Source organism: Delphinus delphis, chromosome 19, assembly GCF_949987515.2.
Source record: "Delphinus delphis chromosome 19, mDelDel1.2, whole genome shotgun sequence".
NCBI classification, from domain to species: domain Eukaryota; kingdom Metazoa; phylum Chordata; class Mammalia; order Artiodactyla; family Delphinidae; genus Delphinus; species Delphinus delphis.
Window position 1 is genome coordinate 7963989 of NC_082701.1, and position 16736 is coordinate 7980724.

The window sequence follows — 16736 nt, forward strand, 5'->3', positions numbered from 1 at the left end:
TCCGCGCGTGACAGAGCGCGGCCGAGGCGGAGGCGGCGCCGGGGCGGGCGGGTCCCCTGCTTTCGGCCAGGGGAGCCTTTGAGCGGCGCCCAGCTAGGAGACCCTGGAAGAAGGTCAAGAAATTGCCCCGGGGGGAAAGCGAAGCGTTCTCCGCAACCCGCCCCTCCCTCGTCACGTGGCCACGCTGGGCGGAAAGAGGGAACCCAACGCCAGGAGGCCCAGAAAGGTTCGCGAGTGGTTGGGAAGGGGCGGGTCTACGAGGCCGAGGAGGACTGCGCCTGAGCCTCGGGACGCGGTCGCCCCGCCGCTTCCGGGTCCGCGCGCCAAGGCATCCCCGGGAATGAGATGGGGGAGGAAACTCAAGGCTTGGGGCGGGGAACCCTCGTGCTTGTCGGAGTTATCGGGGAGGTCGTAGCGTTTCCCAAAACCTTCCAAGGTTGGAGAAAAAATGGACGGGAACAAGGGTCGCACCGGGGAGAGGCTCCAACTATCGTTTGTTAAGATAACGGCATCTTTGCTGCCAGAGGCGTGGGCCGCGGGGAGCTGAGTGTGGAATTGGACTTGAGTTGCAGTGTGCTTAGAGGTCTTTGAAAGGAGACTTTTTTGTTTTCACAATTATCGTCATCAAAGTAGTAAAAGCACACGTTGAAAAAAGCTGGTATAAGAGGATTTGTAATAAAAAGCAGAAGTGCCCCATCCTCAGAGGCAGCCACTTTAACCATAATAAATTGTTTCTAGTTTTGTTTCCTAAAGAACATCGAAGTAAAATTCTTCCAAGCTATTTCTTGATTTGCTCATTTCTGTTACCTTTTGACCCTCATGCCATGGTAACGAAGGTGTGGCGCGCTACCCATCTCCTTTATCTCTCATTTACCTTTGTAACTTTAAACAACATACTAATCCCGTTTTAAAATTATACAGTTTTTTTTTATTTAATTTTTTTTTTAATTTTTATTTTTTGCAGTACGCGGGCCTCTCACTGTTGTGGCCTCTCCCGTTGCGGAGCACAGGCTCCGGACGCGCAGGCTCAGTGGCCATGGCTCACGGGCCCAGCCTCTCCGCGGCATGTGGGATCTTCCCGGACCGGGGCGCGAACACGTGTCCCCTGCATCGGCAGGCGGACTTTCAACCACTGCGCCACCAGGGAAGCCCAAAATTATACAGTTTTAATAGTGTTAATAGTTTTAAAAAAACTTGTTTGTAAAAGTGACGCATCAATTTTTTTTTTTTGCGTGGGCCTCTCACTGTTATGGCCTCTCCCGTTGCGGAGAACAGGCTCCGGACGCGCAAGCTCAGCGGCCATGGCTCACGGGCCCAGCCACTCCGCGGCATGTGGGATCTTTCCGGACCGGGGCACGAACCCGCGTCCCCCGCATCGGCAGGCGGACTCTCAACCACTGCGCCACCCCTTCCCTTTTTGAATCCCAAGGAGCCTTCCTGCACATGTGCAGACAGGGAAGGTTTCCTTGACCTCAGGAGTGGTCATCTTATTTCTTTACTTCAGCAGAGCTCAGCTTCTGCCACTAGCTTTCTTCTTGGAGTGTCTGGGTGAGAACAAAGATTCAGTTTTACTCCACTTGACAAACCCCAGCTGTCCGGCGCAGGGGCCCATCTATCTCCTTCCTCAACAGATCCAATCAGTATTCAGATTTCTCTGATTGCTTTGTAAAAAATTGTCTGCAGTTGGTTCGTTCAAATCAGGGTCCAAACAAGGTCTACATATTGCAGTTGGTTGATAAGAATCTTAAGCTTCTTTTAATGTATAGGTTTCCACTAGACATTGATTTTTTTCTCCAATTGAAAAAACTAGGTTGTTTTTCGTGTGACTTGCCCCCAGTTTCCCCCTCTGTGATATCTTTAACACGTTCCTCTATTTCTGTATTTTCTATAAGCTGTTGGTTAGATCTAGAGGCTTTATAAGATTCAGGCTTGAGGCTTTAGGAAAAAATACTCCTGTGGCATGTTTTCTATTTTAAAATATCACTCTGGGGACTTCCCTGGTGGCACAGTGGTTAAGAATCCACCTGCTAATGCAGGGGACACGGTTTGATCCCTGGTCCAGGAAGATCCCACATGCTTCGGAGCAACAAAGCCCGTGTGCCACAACTACTGAGCCTGTGCTCTAGAGCCTGTGAGCCACAACTACTGAGCCCGAGCGCCTAGAGCCCATGCTCCACGCACGAGAAGCCACCGTAATGAGAAGCCCACACACTGCAACAAAGAGTAGCCCCCGCTCGCCTCAACTAGAGACAGCCTGTGTGCAGCAACAAAGACCCAACGCAGCCAAAACTAACTAAATAAAAAATAAATAAAAAATAAATTTATTTAAAAAATACAATAAAATATCACCCTGGTTGTTATGAAGAGAATGGACTGTAGAAGGAAAAGAGTGGAAACAGACCAGTTATAAAGGTGGTGAAGGCCTGGATGGAGTGGTGACCATGGAGATGGAGGAAAGTGGATAGATTCAATATGTATTTTGAGGTAGAACTGACAGAAATTTGTGATGGATTGGATGCAACCATGAGAGAAAGGGACACATCAAGAATGACTCCTGGGAAAAAAAAACAAAAACAAAGAATGACTCCTGGGCTTGAGCAGATCAGGGATGGAGAAGGGTGGCTTGGAGGTGGTATTAAAGCCGTGGGACTTGGTTCTGGTTAAAACATCGTCCTCCTGTGTCTACTTCCTCTCCCTCCCAAGGACCCACCTAAATGGACGAAGAGAACAGGAGAACAGCAGTTATCAAATTAAAGAAACTTAACATTGATACAATACTATTACCTAATCTACAGACCTTTCTGTGGATTTACAATTGTCCAATAAAGTCCTTTATCACAAGTTTTTCTCCCAGCCAAGGTCCAATCCAGGATCATGAATTATATTTAGTTGTATTAATTTGCTGGAACTACCATAACAAAGTACCACAGACTAGGTGGCTTAAACAACAGAAATTTGTTGTCTCACAGTTCTGGAGGCCAGAAGTCCACAATCAAGGCATCGGCAGAGTTGCTTCCTTCTGAGGCTGTGAGTGAGATGTGCTCTGTGCCTCTCTCTTAGCTTCTGATAGTTTGCTGGCAATCTTTGGCCTTCCTTGGCTTGTATACATATCACCCCAATCTCTGCCTTCACCTTCACCTGGCCTCCTCCCTTTGTGCATGTCTGTCTCTGTCCAAACTTTCCCCTTTTTATAAGGGCACTAGTTATATTGGATTAGGCCCTCCGTAATGACCTCATTTTAACTTGGTTACCTCTCTAAGACCCTCTTTCTAAATAAGGTCACATTCTGAGGTCCTTGGGGGTTAGGACTTCAACATCTCTTTTTGCGGGGACACAGTTCCACCCATAACAGTTGTCCTATCACTTTCGCCTCCTTTAACTGGAGCAATTTCTTTATCTTCTGTGATTTTGACACTTTTAGAGCATATAAACCAGTTGCTGTGTAGAATGTCTCTCAATTCAGATTTGTGTGATCTTTCTTGGTGATTAGATTCAGATTATACTTTTTTTTTTTTTACAGGAATATCACAGAAACAATGTGTCCTTCTTAGTGCATCACATGCAGAAGGCACATGAAGCCTGTATTTGCTACTTTTCTTCACTGTGAAGTGGACCATTTTTTCCTTTGTAATTAATAAGTAATCGGTGGGGGAGATACTGTTGAGACCATGTAAATATGCCGGTTCTTCATCAAACTTTTACCCAGTACTTTTTGCATCCAGTGGTGATTCTTCCCTGAATTCATTTTTACTCTGGTGATTGCAAAACTTTTAAAGGCATAGTAAAATAATCATTTTATTTGGTTACTGTAAAATTCATTTAGTTGCGATTACACTTAAAATTGGAAATAATGCCCAGGTGATAGAATCTTTTGAGGCCATAGGTCAAATCATGTGGCATCACTCGAGTTTTAATGTTGGAGATTCATTGTATAATATAGACTAACAAAGACTTGTAACTTTAAACACATTGATGAATGGCTTCTGGGTTGGTGAACACAGGGAGGGGCTGGGAAAGTGGCAAAGCTCAGAGAGGGCATGGAAGCTCCACACCCCTCCCCACCTACCGTGTTCTATGCACCTCTTCTCTCTGGCTGTTCCTGAATTATATCCTTTTATGATAAACCAGTAACCTATTCTAATTCTGGGGTGGTAAACATATACCATCAAGTTTCTTGTCCCCAAGAAACAAACCCAAAGCCGATAAAAGCTATGATGAACTTAGTTATAAGTGTTACTTCTCTGACCTTCAATCCCGCTACAGCAATCTTGACAGTTTCTTCAGAAAAGATGAAAGCAGCAGTCAGGTTGGTTCACCGTCCTTCCTGTACAGTATTTTCAAACTTCCCAGTTGTTAAAAAGAAGCCTATTTCTCTTCTTCATACCAGGGATTTTTTTCTCCTAGAATATTTTGCCTTGGGGAATGAAAAGGGCAAGGCTTGAAGTACAGGTTGTACCATTACTCAGACTCCTAGAGAGAGTATTTGAAATCCAGTTGACCCACAAGAGAAGCCTGTCCTGATATGTCTTCTCAGAAACTTTCTTGAGTGTGTGATAATGTATGGATAATGATTGATGGAGCCAGCTGTGCTTACTGAACAGAAGTGTCTTAACAAACACATAGCAGCTTTTGTTTGAAGAAGAAATTGAGGTTAAAATTTACAAAAGAGTATCTCCCCCAACCCTAACCCCACAAAGAGTCAAATGCTACTGCATGGTAATTAAAAAAAAGTAAATTTAATGATATGGTTACTTATAGCTTAGCTTATACGTGGTGAGAGTAGAAAAATTACTTTAAAAACGACTCTAGGACTTCCCTGCTGGCGCAGTGGTTAAGAATCTGCCTGCCAATGCAGGGGACATGGGTTCGAGCCCTGGTCCAGGAAGATCCCACATGTCGCGGAGCAACTAAGCCCGTGGGCCACAACAGCTAAGCCTGCGCTTTAAGAGCCCGAGAGCCACAACTACTGAGCCTGTGTGCCGCAAATACTGAAGCCTGTGCGCCTAGAGCCCGTGCTCTGTAACAAGAGAAGCCACCGCAATGAGAAGCCCACGCACCGCAACGAAGAGTAGCCCCCGCTCGCCGCAACTAGAGAAAGCCCGCGTGCAGCAACGAAGACCCAACGCAGCCAAAAATAAGATGAACAAATAAAATTTATTTTAAAAAAAAGAAAATGTTATGTGGGGTTCTGGAGGGGACTCTGGAACAGGAAAGGGACATTAGGGAAAAACCAGTGAAATCCAAATAAAGTATGGAGTTAATAGTACCATATTGATACGAGCTGATTAATTGTGACAAGTGTGTCATACTAATGTAAGATGTTAATTATAGGGAAAACTGGGTGTGATGTTTATAGGAATTCTCTGTACCATCTTTACAGGTTTATTTAAAAAAAAAATGAAAACCATTCTCCAATAAAAAGTTTATTTAAAAAACGTGAAGACTCCCTTTATATACAACTATGAAAGTGTCAAAATATATTAAGTGAAAGAAAATCAAGAACAGTATGTATACTATAGTACAGAAGGGAAATAAATATATATGCATATTTGTCCTTATTTGCATAATGGAAAGCTAAATACAAATTGATGGAAATGGTCCCCTCAGGGCAGGGCTTGGCAAACAGCAGCAAAGGCCAAGACAACTCACGACATGTTTCTGTCAATAAAGTTTGAAGGAAATGAGGTACACGCATTCGTTATTTATCGTCTTTGCGAGTTTTCATACTGTAATGGCAGAGTTTGGTAGTTGTGACAGAGGTCATATGTCACTGTCTGCCTTTTTACCGATCCCAGGTTTAGGGGCTTGGGGAGGGAACGGGCGGCATGGGAGTTAGAGTGGGAATCATACACTTTCCACAGAGATCTTTTGTATATTGTTTTTTTTTTAAATATGTGAATGCATAAACCTATCAAAAAATCTTTTTAAATTTTAAAACATCATTCCCTGGAACTACCTTTTCAGTTGTTGCTGGTCTCGTGTCTGTTAATCTCCATCTTGTGGTTGGCTTGGTTTGTCAGGAATCTTCAAAAATCCATCTCAACTATTTGGTTACAGGAGCAATGATGCTGCCCAAACCTGGGATCTATTACTTCCCCTGGGAGGTCAGTGCCGGCCAAGTTCCTGATGGGGACACACTGAGAACGTTTGGCAGGTGAGAATGTTTTATTCACATGGTGGGGGGGGATGTTTAAAAAAAATTAAAAGTCTTTTTTAAAAATTATAATGTTTTAAAAATTATTTTTAAAGTATATATATATTTTTTTATAAATTTATTTTATTTATTTATTTTTGGCTGCGTTGGGTCCTCGCCGCTGCACGCGGGCTCCCCCCAGCTGCGTCGAGCCAGGGCCATTCCTTGCTGCGGTGCGCTGGCCCCTCACTGCGGTGGCCTCTCCCGTTCGGAGCACGGGCTCCAGGCACACGGGCCCCAGCAGTTGTGGCGCGCAGGCTCAGCAGCTGTGGCCCGCGGCTGCCCAGGATCAGCCACCGTGGTGCACGGGCCCAGCCACTCTGCAGCATGTGGGATCCTCCCGGACCAGGGTTGGAACCCGTGTCCCCTGCACCGGCAGGCAGACTCCCAACCACTGCACCACCAGGGAAGTCCCCTAAAGTACATATTTTTAATTACTAAAAAAATCACTTATTTTTATATTTTAAATTATTTATTATTATATATTTTAAAAATTATTTTAAAAATTAAAAGTCATACTTTTATCTAATTATTTTTGTTTTTTAAAATAAATTTATTTATTTATTTTTATTTATTGCGTCTTCGTTACTGCGTGCGGGCTTACTCTAGTTGCGGCGAGCGGGGGCTACTCTTTATTGCAGTGCGGGGGCTACTCTTCATTGCAGTGCGTGGGCTTCTCATTGCGGTGGCTTCTCTTGTTGCGGAGCACGGGCTCTAGGCGCGCGGGCTTCAGTAGTTGTGGCTCGCGGGCTCTAGAGTACGGGCTCAGTACTTGGTGGTGCAGGGGCTTAGTTGCTCCACGGGATGTGAGATCTTCCCGGACTCGGGATCGAACCCATGCCCTTTGCATTGGCATGCGGATTCTTAACCATTGCGCCACCAGGGAAGCCCCTAATAATTTTTAAATGCTAAAAAATTAATACATATTCATTGTAAAAAATGTAGACAATCCATAAGGGTGTAAAGAAAGCAAGTAAAGGGCTTCCCTGGTGGCGCAGTGGTTGAGAGTCCGCCTGCCGATGCAAGGGACACGGGTTCGTGCCCCGGTCTGGGAAGATCCCACATGCCGCGGAGCGGCTGGGCCTGTGAGCCATGGCCGCTAAGCCTGCCCATCTGGAGTCTGTGCTCCGCAACGGGAGAGGCCACAGCAGTGAGAGGCCCGCGTACAGAAAAAAAAAAAAAAAAAAAAAAAAGAAAGCAAGTAAAAATCACCTGTAATTCCACTGTGTGGACAACCACCCACCACTAACCTTTTGGTGATTACTTGCTTTTTCATGTGTGTTTGTGTGTATATGTGGGTGGGTGTGTATATACACAATATGTGTATATACATATATACTGTGTTAGTCACATATTGCTGTGTAACAAATCACCCCAAAATTAAAGTGGCTTAAAATAACAATAAATGCTTATTTTTTCATACTTACTGAGTGTCAGGAATGTGGGAGTGGCTTAGCTGGGTGGTTCTGTCTCAGATTGACTTTGAAGACTGCAGTCGAGATGTTAGCCAGGGCTGCCAGCATCTGAAGGCTGGCGTGGACCTGCAGGGTCTGATTCTACGATGACTCATTCACATGTTTGGCAATTTTGTGCTGCCTGTTGTCAAGAAGGCTCACTTCCTCAATACGGATTTTTCTATATGGCTGCTTGAGAGTCTTGATAACATGGCAGCTGGCTTTCCCCAGAAGGAGTGACTCAACAGAGAGGGCAAAGAGAAAGCTACAATGTCAATGACCTAACCTCAGAAATCACTCTAGGTCATCTCTGCAATGTTTTATTGGTTACACAGGTCAGCGCTAGTCAGGGTGGTAGGGACTACACAGGGATGCGGATGCCAGGAGATAAGAATCATTGGGGACCATCTTGGAGACATATATATATACATACATGTATAAATATTTTAAGCTAGATGAGATCCTATTATATTACTATATTGTACCATACTTAACTGTGTATGGTAGACCTAGTTCCATGCCAAATATGTAAATCTATATCATCACTTTAAATAGATCCATTTTATTTCATTGAATAGACATACCATAATTTATTTAACCACATCTATTTATTTAACCAAAAGCAATTGATTTTCAACAAAGACATCAATTTAATTGAGTGGGGAAAGTATAGTCATTTCAACACATGGTGCTGGAACTACTGGATATTTTTATGGGGGTAAAAAGACACCTTGATCCCTACCCCACAGCATACCAAAAAAAAAAAAAAAATCATTCTGACTGGATCATAAATGAACAAGCTAAAACTATAAAATCTTTAGAAGAAAACAGGAGAAAACCTTCACATACACCTTGAGATAGGCAAAGATTTCTTAGACTCAGAAAACAAAAACCATAGGGACTTCCCTGGTGGTTCAGTGGGTAAGACTCAGAGCTCCCAGTGCAGGGGGCCCAGGTCCGACCCCTGGTCGGGGAACTAGATCCTGCAGGCCGCAACTAAGACCTGGCGCAGCCAAATAAATAAATACGTATTCAAAACAAACCAAAACAAAAACCATAAAAGAAAAATAATGAATAAATTGGACTTCAACAAAATTAAAAGCGTCTCATCAAAAGCTACCATTAAGAAGATTAAAAGGTAAGCCCCGAACTGGTAAAAAATAAGTGAACATGTGTGTGTATATTATCTATATTCAACAAATGATTTGTACCTAGAATAAACAAAGAACCCATATAACCCAATAAGAAGACAAAGAACTTAATTTTTAAATGGGTAAAAGATTTAAACAAGACACTGCCAAGGAAGATATGCAGAGGGCAGATAAACACATGAAAATTTGTTCAGCATCATGTGTCATTAGGGAAATGCAAGTTAAAACCACAGTGGTACGGTATTTCATGCCCACTAGAGTGGCTAAAATTAAAAAGACTGACCGTATCCTGTGCTGACAAGGATTTGGAATGACTAAAACCCTCATATGTTGCTGAGGGGAAAGGAAAGTGGCACAACCACTTTGGAAAACAATTGGCCAGTTTCCTTTAAACAGATTGACCACATGACCCAGAAATCCCACTTGGGTATTTCCCCACGAGAAATGAAAACATATGTCAGCACAAGTCCGTAAGCAAACCAGATCAGCTGGTGAGGATAATAATAATTTATTGATCCATTCAGCTGAGTGCTACCAAGCAATAAAAAGGAACAAACTACTGATTTACCCAACAGCATAAATGGGTCTCCAAACCATTATGCTGAGTGAAAGAGGCTAGACACAGAAGAATTCATGCTGTCAGGATTCCATTTACATGAGGTGCTTGGGTAGGAAAACTCACCTGTGGAGACCAAGAGCAGATCAGTGGTTGCCTTGGGTGGGAGGTGGGGAGACTGAGTTCAGAGGGGCACAAGGGGACTTTTGGGGGTGATGGAAATGTACCAAAGCTTGATGGGGGTGCTGGTTACACAGTGTATACTTCTGTCAACAGTCAATGAACAGGTCCCTTTTAATGCATGTAATTTATACCTCAGTTATGTAGACCTAATTAACCTTTTCTGTTGCTGCCACTTTAATTTCTCTGATCCGAGTGAGGCTGAACATTTTCCCATGGATGTATTGGCCTCCCAGAACGTTTAGAACTTTGGGTTGGTTCTGTCTATGGATGGAAATGATCACACTTACCTGACCTCCAGGTTGTACAGCTACGACATGACAAAGTCCCGAGTGACCCTGATGGCTCAGCACAGATCTGACCAGCACCCAATCCTCGTCTGTACCAAGTTGGTGGAACCGTTCCAAGCCCAGGTGGGCTCCCTCTACATGGTCCTTGGGGAGCTGGAGCACCAGAAGGGTAAGCCTTGGCTTCACACACCCTTTTTCACTCTGGGTCCTGAGTGGGGCAGTCTTTTGGGTGCCTGGGCTTGGTTTCTGACCCAGCAGGGGTCCCTCATTGGGGTTAACATTCCTTCCAAATCAGCCCACAAGTTATAGGGACTCATAGGAAAGAGACGTGATTGGGCTTGAGGTGGACCTGCCGTAGGGAAGCGAGAAAGCGGGGAGAGAAATCATTAATTTCTGAAGGCCTACACCATGCCAGGCCTGGTACTAGGAGGTTTGCTTAAATCTTTTCGAATCTGCTCACCAGCCCTTAATGAGTCATCTTATGGCTAGTCCATAGATGAGAAAACTACGGCTCAGAGAGGATGGGGCTGGAGTAACAGGCCAGGAAGTCAGGGTAAGAGAAATAAAACACAAGGGAAGGAACAGAAGCAACCTGGGAGAATCTCTATGGCATCAAGGGTTGAAGCTTGCCCTTTAAAACCTAGGTACTTGTATTCTTTGCTTCCCTCTCTGGCTGTCCCTGTGCCATTTTCCTTCACATGCTTTATGTAACTATAACATGTTGTATCTGGTTATTTTAATTTAACATTATATCATAAGCATTCCCCCATGTCTTGAAAATTTTTTCTAGATATAGTATTTAATGGCTATATAATATTTTACAGATTAGATGTGTGCACTAATTCACACAAGCATTAGACATTTGTATTGTTTCCATTTTTTGCTCTTATAAGTACACTGTACATTAATTGGTTAAAGAAACTATGAGATATTCAGCCAGGAGAATATTATACAGCCATCAAAAACGGTGTTGTAAATTTATATCAGTTGACATGAAAAGATGTTCGTAGTATTTTACTGAGAAAAAGCAGTTTACAAAACAGTATGTATCATATGATCTCATTTTTGTTAAACAGACTTTTTTTTTTTGTGGTACGCGGGCCTCTCACTGTTGTGGCCTCTCCCGTTGCGGAGCACAGGCTCCGGACGCGCAGGCTCAGCGGCCATGGCTCACGGGCCCAGCTGCTCCGCTGCATGTGGGATCTTCCCAGACTGGGGCACGAACCCGTGTCGCCTGCATCGGCAGGCAGACTCTCAACCACTGCGCCACCAGGGAAGCCCTAGACATTTTTTATACACATAAAAGTTTGAAATATTATTTACCAAAACATTAATAGTAATTATTTCTGGGTGGTGGGGCTGTGGGATTCCTTATACTTTTATTATTTGACAATGAAAATGTATTGCTTTATAGCCAGAGGGAAAAAACAGTTTAAACAATCTATCTAGATATATATTAAAAATGCTGTAGTTAATAGCCTTTAACTATTCCCAAACTTTGTCCATTTGCTGATGATTTCTTTAGGGTAGTTTCCTGAAAGTGGAATTGCTACATTAAAAGATATGAACATTTATGTTTCTTGATTTACACTCCCAACTTACGTTCTAAAAGTTGCAGTGGTTTTTAACTCTGGATGAAATGCACTAGAAAAAAAGTAAACGGGGCTTACTTTAATTACGTTTGATTTAATAAAAGTTAATCTTTATTCAGGCTTAAGCCTTTGAGCTCAGAGTCCCTGGCTTCATCATTGATTTGAGAGAAGTATCAGGAGGAGGGGTGGAAACGGGTACAAAGGGCCTTGAATAAATCATTTCCACTTTGACTGCAGCCCACTTCACCTGAGACTCCCTCCTGCACTCCTGGCCCCTACAGGGGAGTCCTGGGAGCTCTCAGGAGCCAACTGCCCAGTATCTGTAACTCAAAGGTCTGATTGCAGATACAGAGAGGGGTTGATACTAAGGTGGGACATCAGGCCAGGACCAGGGTGGGACCTGGAGAAGACATTTAGAATTATTTGTGGGAAGAAAAATGGAAAAAACTTTACAAATTCAACCCATATCACTTTTTCAATTTAATGGTTTCAAATCAAACAAGCACAAAAGTAGAATGAGCCTCCATGTACCCGTCACCCAAATTCAGCAGTGATCCACATTCCACTGTTGTTTCATCATCGCCCGCATTTACTTACTTATTTTGCTGGTGTATTTTAGAGCAAATCTGACATCATTTCATTTACCCATAAATACCTCAATGTCTATCTCTAACATCACAATCATGCCCAACAAAATGAATAGCTGTTCCTTAATATACTCTAGTACATACCTTGTCTGTGTTCATTCCCCTCCTCGGCCCCAAAATGGCTTTTTACAAAAAGTTAGTTTAAAAGCAGGAGGCAAAGTCCGTGCATTGCCTTTGGGTTACATATCCCAAGTCTCTATAATGGTTCTGGTCTTCCTTTTTTCTTTTTTGTAATGCCATTTATTGGAGAACTTGGGTCTGGAATTAGCTAATTGCTTCCTCCTGGTTGCATTAAACCTGCTCTTCCTTCCCTTGAGTTTATCCTACCTTTTTCTGAACGGATTGTATTTCAGGGAAACCAAATGTTTGGAGAAGGGAACGTTCTTTAGAGAAGAATCACAGTGAATAAACGCAGGAGAAACAACTAAATTCTAAAGTCACCATGTTAAAAGCCCCGAGGAAATAATAAATCCAGGCAACGATCGTTATCACTGGCCGCTCAAATCATTAGGTGGAAGCTTGCCGGGAACACTGTAGCTCAGGTGATCAAACATTACAAAAATCGGACCGATCGATCGTGTACCTCTGGTGTGATGCACCAGGAGAGCACAGACAGTACTGCTCTGACGTGTTCTTGCCAAAAAACAAAAAACATGGAACCTCAGTAGTCAAGCCTCAGACCCAGCAGGATTCTTCCTAGGCTCTGGCAAGTTTACCACTCACCATTATTTTCATCACAATGTGTAGGGTTTTTTTTTCCTTAAAAAAATTTTTTCCCCTCAGTTTCTAATTGAGACTACATGCTCGTCATTCGAGACTGACACAAGGGAAGAAAGACGACGGTGAGGAGGGAGGGCAGAGTGTGGGCTGAGCTTGGCAGCCGTCGCTGACCTCCAACCTGCAGTGGCCTGTCTGGCCCCCGGCCAGGTCTGAAGTCCTGTGGGGACACAAAGGTCAACCACACACGGATCCTACCCCGTGGCAAGGTTGGCAATTCTGAGGATGGACTAGAGGCCCCCTCAAGGCACCTTTCTGAAATGTTTGCACACGAAAGAGAAGAAATGCCAGCCATGTGCCAACACCAGCTGGCCAGGACACCCCGCAGGGCCGAGGGCTTCCAGTCCAGGGATTAAGATGTGAGGACACAGCCTCGGCCCCGCTCTGCTCCAGGGGCCCGCGTGGAATACCAGGCTGAAGGTTACTCGCCTACAGCAAGAAGCTGCCCCAGAGCTCTCACCATAAATCCCACCTGTTCTGGTTTCCGTTCACCTGACTGCTTCCTGCCCTCACAGGCCTTCCTTGTGTCCTCTCAAACCTTCAAGCCCCCTTCTCTGGGACTTGCCTGAAACCTGGCTTTCCCCCCCAGGCAGCAGTTCCCCTCCTGCCCTCCCATGTGGAGCCTCCCAGGCCCCATTACAGAACCCAGAGGTGGGGTGGAAATCCTGCCAGCTCCTCCTGCAGCACCAGTTCTGCCACCTCTGCCCCACTGCTGCCTGACTTACCCGGACCCTCTGCTGCCTGAAACTAGGTTCCACCCTCAGTATCCTGCCTCGTCACCCATCGGGACCACCTTCTCTCCTCTCCAGCTTGACCTCACTATCATTTCAACCACTTTCCTGGCAGAAGTTCCAACTCGTCTTCCATCATTCCTCCCTGATTAAACCCCAATCCCCACCCTCTCAGGTCCCACCCAACTGTTGATGGAGAAAGTTCACAAAGCTCCAGGGATTCCTAGCACAACGGTTTCAAGGTCTCTTATCTCTTCCGGGCCCTTCACGCTGCCTAGAATTCCTTCCACATGTCCTGGCTGGTCCCCCCTCCCCCTGACCCGCAACAGCTGTTTCAGGCATTCACGCAGGACCCCCTTCGTCATCACCTCCCCGTCCCTTCCAGCAAATTACCTCACCTCCTACATCCCAGGTAAAATTGAGGCCACAGCTGCAGCCTCTCCTAAAATTATATGCATCCACACCCATCAGTAGCCCCTTTCCTCCAGTCTGGGAGAGAGGAGGGTCCCTCCTGCCTGCGGTGCAGCCCCTGTGCTGTGATGCATGCCTGCCTTCCTGCAGGGGCTTTGCTTTCTCAGCTGAATCTTTAACCTGATACCACTGGTTCTTCCCTCCCAGCATATAAAGCGCTCAAGCCTCTTCTGTATTAAAATAATAGCAACAATAATGTCAAGTTCAGCTCTATCCCTACCTATCTGTGACCCTCCTCCCTCCACAGTCAAACTTCCTAAAAGAAGATCTGTTCTCCACATCACCCCTCCTTATCTCAGACTCACACCTCAACCCGCTGCATTCTGGATTGAACCCACACCCTCGGCAGTGAAAGCGCAGAGTCCTAACCACTGGACCACCAGGGAATTCCCTCAGCCCTTCTCCTTTGCCGCAGGTTCTTTTTCTTTGCAAGAAGAGATTCCCCTAAATGACTATTTCTCTGGCTTCGTAAACTCCTTTCTCCTCCCCTGCAGCACTCTTCAAATGCCGTTCTTTTATTCCATTTACACAGACCTTTTGCAGATGGACTAACAGAATTGCCAAATTTGTTCCTGTGATAATCATACTTCTAAAGTTCACTTCCATTTTTAATAACTTTTCTTCATTCACGGGAAGAAACATGTTCCACTATCTGTATCTCGAAGAGAACGTTTCCCCAGGTTGAGGGGAGGAAAGAGCTGACAGGCATTATTATTGTAAGGAAAGTTCTGTGAAATTAAGTCCAATACTAAGAAAATCTTCATACAGGAAGTTTGGAAACATTTGACCTATGCTTCTATTTTGAGATTTTTAACTGCGAATTAGAGCACTCTGATTTTGTCCTTGCTTTCCCTGTGTCATCCTGAACACATGCAGCTGCTCTGTGAAAACCATTTAGGGCCACATGTGTCACAAGAAAAGGTCTAGGCCTTTCAGTGCCAAATGAAGTTTAGGCAAATATCCTGTTTGACTGATTAGTATAGATGAGCCAGTTATTCCTGAAGAGGCCTGAGTGATGAGAATCAACAGTCTACATCCATCCACAGATCCACATACTGTCCCATGCCCTCCCCCCCACCCCACTCTAGGCCATGCAGCCCCTGCAGTCCAGCGCTGGGGCCGACAGAAGCTGACGACACACAGGGCAACCTCATGTTTCAAATGAGTTCATCTCTCTGTGTTGAAGCCTGGAATCTACACAGTCCAGCTCTCTGAATTCTGCCCCCGGGCTCTGTTAAATCAGTAAAGTGGCCTAGACTAGAGGAAAAGTTAGGCATAGACTTTAACCAGGGAGAGCCTCTATCTCAAAACGGCATCAAAAGAGGACGGCATAATGTTCTAGAACACTGAATGTATTCATTGACGTGCCCAGAGAGCAGAGAGAACATAGTGCAAAAAAACCCCACAACAACCTATAAGGGCAAACCCCAGATGTCCTTCCTATTTGGTGTCACCTGAACATTGACAAACCTTTCCATCAGCTCACCACAGCATCTGCTAGAAGCGCCCGCAGCCCCTTGTCCAGGGTGGGATGACTTGCCCAGACTCTCCCCTTGGATTGATTAAATATGGGGTTCTCTTTGCTCCAATTTCCAATGCCAGTGAGCCCCACGAAGCCAAGGGGCCCTTCCCCTGGTACAAATGGAGAACTAGGGTGGTGACTGAGACTGCTCCTCAACTCTGGGCACTTGGGAGCTACAGAGAAGCTGGCAGGAGTTAAGATGACAAAAGAGGGAAGTAGAGGCTACGTCTCTCTGGGCCGGAGTGGAATTTTCAGGCTACCCCCTGTGTTTCAGCCACGTGCCTGTAGTGCATGGTGGGCCCGCAGTTCTGAGGCCCAAGTAGACAAACGGTCATCATCCTGTAAACCATCCTTCTCACCTGTGCCCTGTCAGACTCTTCTGTCAAAACCCAGGCCCGAGAACAAGTCGAGGGGAAACGGCTGGAATGCATCTGCAGGGTGTGTTGCTGACACTGCCTGTGCCTTGGTGTCTGTGTCTTTCAGATGGAGACTGCGTGGTGAAGGCCCGGGTGCTGACTTGTGTGGAAGGAATGAATCTCCCCTTGTTAGAACAAGCCATCCGGGAGCAGAGGCTGTACCAACGAGAGAGGGACAGCAGCCAGTAGAAAGCGAAACAGCAGCTCCTGGCAAACCGCCCCACCCCCTCCCCGCCGCCGCCCCCGCGCTGGAGCTGCCGCCGAGAAGATGCAGGAGCTTCCTGGAGAGAAGAGGGGAGGGGTTGTTCATTGGGATTGCCCCAGAAATGGAAGCCTAGAGATCAGAGGCCGGGCTCTGGGGCCCTGGGGGATGGGCCCCGTGTGGATCCTGGAGGGTTGCAGAAGGTCCTCGTGAATAAAGCCATGTGGTGTGACGTAGCAGTGCGTGCACGTGGTGCAGCGCCGGCAGGGGCCAGCAGGGGGAGCCTCGGAGCAGGCAGCCGGCCCGGCAGTGAGGCTGCGGGAGCGCAGGGTTTGTGGTGAATTCTGGGCTGGGGACCTGAGGGGAGGGCGCTGGGGACGCTCAGGACCTGGTGGGGGGCCCGGGACACAGTGGGTGCTGCTCCTGCCAAGGTTCTGACCTCTGTCCTGAGTTGACCCCGGCCCCCCCTGGGCGGCCCCTCCGGGCAGCCGCCTGCCCCCGGGGTCCAGGCCTGGCTGGGCAGGGGCGGGGGCTGGGGCAGAAGAAGTTTGGGC

General features: G+C 45.9%; 1 protein-coding gene across 1 annotated transcript; it reads left to right on the top strand.

Moving 5' to 3' along the window:
• Positions 1-18: 18 nt before the first annotated feature.
• Positions 19-16418, top strand: TEN1 (TEN1 subunit of CST complex). The gene is made up of 4 exons (XM_059996276.1): positions 19-226; positions 6058-6154; positions 9836-9993; positions 16048-16418. Exons 2-4 carry the CDS (start codon positions 6063-6065, stop codon positions 16167-16169), a joined length of 372 nt encoding a protein of 123 aa, XP_059852259.1. The 5' UTR covers positions 19-226; positions 6058-6062; the 3' UTR covers positions 16170-16418.
• Positions 16419-16736: the final 318 nt, after the last annotated feature.